The sequence below is a fragment of the Penaeus chinensis genome, chromosome 24 (genome assembly GCF_019202785.1).
Source record: "Penaeus chinensis breed Huanghai No. 1 chromosome 24, ASM1920278v2, whole genome shotgun sequence".
Lineage (NCBI taxonomy): Eukaryota > Metazoa > Arthropoda > Malacostraca > Decapoda > Penaeidae > Penaeus > Penaeus chinensis.
Window position 1 is genome coordinate 28,695,929 of NC_061842.1, and position 6,315 is coordinate 28,702,243.

A 6,315-nucleotide genomic window follows, 5' to 3' on the forward strand; every position below is an offset into this window, starting at 1 on the left:
TTCTTTAGTTATTATTTTGCCTTTTCTCCCTTTTTCTGTTATTATAAGTTGTTTTTTTTCATTCTTTCTTCTTGTTTTTTCTTTTATTATCACCATTTTGCCTTTTTTTCTTATTCTATTATTACCATTTTTTTGTCTCTCTTTTTTATCATTCCTATTTTTTCTTTCTCTCTTTTTTCCCTTATTACTTCCACTTAGTCTTTTTTTCATTCGTTCTTTCCTTTTTCTTCTTTTAGTATTACTATTAATTTTTCTTTCATTCATTCTTTCTTTTTTTCTTTTAGTATTACTATTATTTTTTTCTTTCTTTCATTCTTTTCTTTTTTCTTTAAGTATTACTTTTTTTTTTCTTTCATTCTTTCTTTCATTCTTTCCTTTTTTCTTTCAGTATTACTATTATTTTTTCTTTCTTTCATTCTTTCTTTCATTCTTTCCTTGTTTTCTTTTAGCATTACTAATTTTCTTTCTTTCTTTCATTATTTCATTCTCTTTTTTTTTTGGGGGGGGGGGGAGGGGGGGGGGGGGGTTGCATCCCGTGAGAGACATGTTGCTACGTTCTGTGTCGTCTCCTTCCTCTCACTCGGCGTATCCTGTTCATCTTGCTTTTCAACTTTCCTTATCCTGTGTGCTTTCTTTGGCAACTTTCCAGTCCTCGGTACTTTCACTTGACCCTTCCCTGAGATTTTCTTGTATTGTTAATCAGTTGTTCTATTATTGTTGTTGTTGTTGTTGTTATATGTTTATTATTATCATTATTGTTGTTATTATTATTATCATTATTATTAATATTATTATTTTCGAGTAACTTTTTTCAATTACTTGTACAGATTTTTTTTATTTAAGTTTCGTTGTTCTTATTTGCTTTCCCTCTCTTCCTCTTATTCTAACATTTTAATCCCACGAGGTATTTGCCGTTAATGACCTTAGCCTGTTGAGGCGGCTGATACTTTTAAGTCATAAATCGATCAATCGCCTCCCTTCCCCCCTTCATAAAAGGACATGTTTCGCGAAGGGTCGCTCACTCGACGAGATTTCTGCTTCGAATCCTCTCCTTGTTTTTGCTCTGTTTTTTCTCTACTTTCTCCTGTTCCCAGCGCTCCACTTCCCGACCCTGTGGAAACCCGGCCTTGAAGACAGTTAACGCACAAATTCGTTTTCTTCTTCTTCTTCCTTGTATCCATTTTTTGTTATATTTTGGAGGGTATATAGTCTTTCTCTTCGATTTCCAAATGCATGAAAAAAAAACAGAGTATTATTGTAAAACAATTTGTTGCGAAGGTTTGTGTGAGGTTGAACTTCTTTTTTTTCACTCTTTTAACAGACTTTCTAACTTTCCCGTCACAACAAAGGTTTCGATACCAAACCTGTTTCTCTGGAGACTCGTTCGAGATGCATACTGAAACTCTGAATACCGGATCCGCCTCTTTTACACGCGTATAGTTGTACTTACTGCGTGTAGTTGCTATTATTCTTGCCTTGGCTATTACTTATATTCCTATTGTCGTTGGTGTTGGTCTATCGCATACGTATATGTGTTTAGATTGATTTAGTAAAAGCAGAATGATATAGACACTCAGGAGATAATATATATATATATATATATATATATATATAGAGAGAGAGAGAGAGAGAGAGAGAGAGAGAGAGAGAGAGAGAGAGAGAGAGAGAGAGAATGTATAATGTATAATATTTACTGTTAGGAAATAAACCATTATATACTTCAAGAAGAGAGAATGTATAATGTATAATATTTACTGTTAGGAAATAAACCATTATATACTTTCAAGGAATAAATAATGAACGAAGAAACATACTCACTATGTGTCTCGTTGTGAATGAATCTGTAGTATTGATGTACTTTATGCGTATGCCTTTGTCACCGTGAGTAAGCAAAACATTGTGTCCACCTTTTCATTCAAAGAAAAAATCGATTCTAATTAGGATCTTACCTATGTTGGCTATTCAGAAGTAAATGTTAAGTTCCTGAACATAATTCATAGGACACAAAAGTCATGATCAAGGTTAGAATCTTTATTTAATAAATATATGTTCATAGTTTTTTGTAGTCTTTATTCATCTCCCTTCAAAATTATAATAGAAATACTTGAGCAGCTTTCTTACACTATACATAATCCATAGCAATGTTGGTAACAGCTGTACATGCAGCAATTTTAATGCCTGTTACAATTTTACAACGTATGTCTATGTGTCATTTACGTACATATATACTGTACTTACATATATATATGAATGTGTATATATATGTGTGTGTGTGTGTGTGTGTGTGTGTGTGTGTGTGTGTGTGTGTGTGTGTGTGTGTGTGTGTGTGTGTGTGTGATAATAATAATGATGATAATTTATATATAATAATAATAATAACATAATAATAATATATATATATGTATATATACGTATGTATATGTGTGCGTATGTGTGTATATATATATATTATCATGTATACATAATATATATACATAAATATATAGTATCATGTGAATATATAATGTATATATTATCTTGGGATAAAGTAAATATTGGATTGTTACCATGTGGAGTAAGGAGGGAAATGTTTAACAGCAAACCATTAGAACGAGAGTGTTTACAAAACATCCTCTGAAATTGTAAATAATATAGTGACACAAATAGTAAATAGTGAATCGTGATGCGTGTTGCCTTTCTGTCATGACCATAACAAGAAGGATATGCAATGCAGGTAGAGAGATGTTAGGTGATCCAAGAAGACATAGGAAAGTGAAAGAGACGGGTAAATACCCTAGTGAAAGTAGACAGATGCTTAATAATATGAATGAAGAACAGATTGCCAATGGTACATGCAGACTCGGTAATTAAGGTCTGTAAACGGTGGTTAACAAATGCCCTGTATTACATGGCACTTGAGAGAAAGTATGTAACACTAGTATTGTAAGATCACCCATGGCTAGTCGGCAAAGAGAGAGAAGCCCTCATATGGTGAGAGTGAAGAAGAAGAGCAAAAAAAAAAGTAATCTCTGTTTTTGCTTTGTGTGTTGAAGATGGCTACGTGTGAGTGAGAGTTATTAACAGGCAAATGTCAATTGTTGTTTTGATTTTTGAAATCATATCTTATCCCATAAATTATCAGATAATCTATCTAGATATAATGCATTTTAAATATTAATCAAACAGCGAGCGAATACTGATCCAGTACATATATGAATCACAGTGACCCTACACGTTACGAAAATATATAAATAAATTAATATAAACTTTCCAAATGACGTGTAGGCTCAGATATTGTCCAGAGCCATCTGTCGGTAGGCATCGTAGTCGTATCCGAATAGTTCGAAATCTAGTCGGTATTTCTCGAACAGCTGATCGATCTGTTGATAGAGAATGATAATTAAATCGTTAGTTGATAGTGTTTTTACACGATAAATAAGTAGACAATGAAAGGTATTAATACAAGTGAAAGTGTAATTTATATGTCTTAGTGAACACACACACACAAACAAACACACACACACACACACACACACACACACACACACACACACACACACACACACACACACACACACATACATACACACACACACACACACACACACACACGCACACACACGCACGCACGCACACACACATATATGAGTGTGTGTGTGTGTGTGTGAGCGTTAAATTATTTTGGCACATGCAACATTTATTGATTTCAATCATTTTTGAAAACTGAACTTTCTGACATCCCCATCGCCTCTTTTTTAGTTTCAACTTTCGTGTCCAAACAATATTTCAATCTCACTTTCCCCTTCCCTTATTATTCCATTGTTTTAATCCTTGTTTTCTAATTCCTCTTTGGAAGCCTTTTATCTCTATCCTTATCTCCGTATCTGTCTTCTTTTCTTCTGTAACGATCTTTTACTTATCTTCGTCCACGTGATCATTTGGACTTAATGTTTCCCCTATATTCTGTGTTTAATATTGAATCTCTTAATTTGTATTATATATATGCTCATATAAAGAGATAGTAAAGTGTGTGTGTGTGTGTGTGTGTGTGTGTGTGTGTGTGTGTGTGCGTGTGTGTATGTGTGTGTCTGTGTTCGTTCGTGCGTGCGTACCTAACCACCCACATAATAATAAAATTCATAAAAGGACTGACACCAATCCCCACTCTTATCTCGACCACCGCGTCTCGCCGGCGTCCGTCAACGACCCGCATCCTGGGGCGGGACGTGATCGCAAGCAGCCTGGCTTGGGCAACGGACGACCCTCGACTGACATTCTAGGCCATGACTGAGCATCCGCTTGGTCTGGGGCGCATCCCTTCTTTGTCTCCCTGTCTGTCTCGCCGTTTCTCCGCTTCCTTGGCAGATGCGACACGTACACGCACGCACGCACACACACACACACACACACACACACACACACACACACACACACACACACACACACACACACACACACACACATACACACACGACACGTACGCGCGCATCATCCTTCTCATTGCTGGATTATACTTTACACATTCATTCATATCCTTCCGTACAGCTATCCTTATCCTTACATATATATCCTTATCCTTATATACTTATCCTTTTCCTTGTTCCTTACACACCCATTCTTATCCATATTGTTACATAAAACTATCTTAACAAATGTGACTATTAGGGTTATAGTCACCGATGTCGAGAAAAAGAATCTTCGTTTATATTAGTTATTTTTATGTGGTGGCTGTGGTGTGTGGTTGCAGCGTGCGTGCGTGCGTGCGTGTGCGAAAATGACATTACGAATTTAATGAAGAAATGATAAACACTCAGTTTCTCTTCTCTCGTTCTAAGATTAAAACTAAGATGACTGCAAACCACCCATTTAGGTCAGAAGCAATATATACTTTCCTCTACAAGCAATTATTACTAATAGCCATAAAAGCCCAGTCTTTGCGGTCGTGAGCTAGGTGACCTTTTATACTATTTTTTTAATATAATAGTTATTGACATAATTTCTTTATAGTTCTTGAAACGTTTTAAATATCTTAACATTTAAATCCCATAAGGTATTCGCTGTTAAGACCTTAGCAATCTGTGTATAAATAGATAGGTAGATAGACAAACAGACAGATACATAGAGAGATAGACAGGTAGACAGACAGATAGATAGGTAGATAAATGGACAAATAAATAGATAGAGTCAACAGAAGAGAGTGACGTCACGCCCAATGCAATGTTTCCTTGCTTCCGTCTCTTCCTCCTTCCTTCTCTCGCTGCCCATCTCCCTCTCCTTGCTATCCCTCTCTCCCTCTCCTTTCTCTCCCTTTCCTCCTTCCCTTTCCTCTTTCCTTCTCCTCTCTCTCTCCCGCTCTCCCGTCTCTCTTTCCCTTTTCTCTTCCTCTTTTTTCCCTCCGTCTTTCCCTTTCTTCTTCTTTATTCTCCCCTCCCTCTTCCCTCCTCCCTTCCCTCTTTCTCTCCCCTTACCTCTCCCAACCCCTCCTTCTTTTCCTTCGGTTCTCCTTCACCCCATTTTTACTATGTCCTCACTTCCTTCCTTCTTCCCCATCTCTCTCCCCATTCACCTCTTTCCTTCACAAGACCCCCTCCTTAAAAAAAAAAAAAAAAAAAAAAAAAAAAAAAAAAAAAAATCTGACTGACAATAGCTGGTTTAGTTCTCTTCCAGTTTTGAAATTGCATTGCTTAGGAGAGTGACGGTCAACTTTCGATTCTAAAGCGGCGAGGTCTTTGAAAAAAAAAAAAAAAGGAAAAATGTAGAACGCTTAGGTTAGAGAAATCTATCTGAATTTCGCAACAAAGATTCAGTAATTGTAAGTAAGACGCCACAGCTTCCTGGCCGAGATAATTGTAGGCGAACCAGAAACCGGAATATATAGAAAGCCAGCATAATTCAACGAGATTCCTTGTAAGAAAAAAAGGAAAATATAGACGATAACTTAAGAAAATCAACAAGATGACAAGTCACACAATACTGAAATGATCATGCATAACAACCTACCCCCAGGAAAGGATGAACACGTTTCTTAACCTTCAATTTCTTTAGTTACGCCTAGAACCAACTCCTCCGGCCAGTTTATAGAAAACGGAATTCCCCCCACCCACAAAACCAATGACAAGTGCAAGATGATCCAAAGATTTTTTTTTTTTTTTTTTTCGTCTGTCTTCTTCCTTTTCAGTTCCTCTTTTTTATCTTCTTACGTTGCCTTATTGAATGAGCAACGTAATACTTGAGACAGGTGTGTTCGCAAATCCCTTTCTCTTTTTGCGTTTTTTATACAAATAGATGACACAGAATATAAGAAAAGAGAGGAAAATTGACGCGTCAATCGACCTT

The 6,315-nt window shown here is 36.2% G+C and overlaps 1 protein-coding gene across 3 annotated transcripts in view; it reads right to left on the reverse strand.

The window, feature by feature from the left end:
• Positions 1-2,429: 2,429 nt before the first annotated feature.
• LOC125038230 (carbohydrate sulfotransferase 11-like) overlaps positions 2,430-6,315 on the reverse strand; it is a 36,769-nt gene continuing 32,883 nt past the window's right edge. For all 3 annotated transcript variants that reach the window (XM_047631654.1, XM_047631655.1, XM_047631656.1), the window contains exon 8: positions 2,430-3,359. In XM_047631654.1, the coding sequence (XP_047487610.1) occupies positions 3,267-3,359 (93 nt within the window). In that variant the 3' untranslated portion in view covers positions 2,430-3,266. The remainder of the gene's footprint in view (positions 3,360-6,315) is intronic.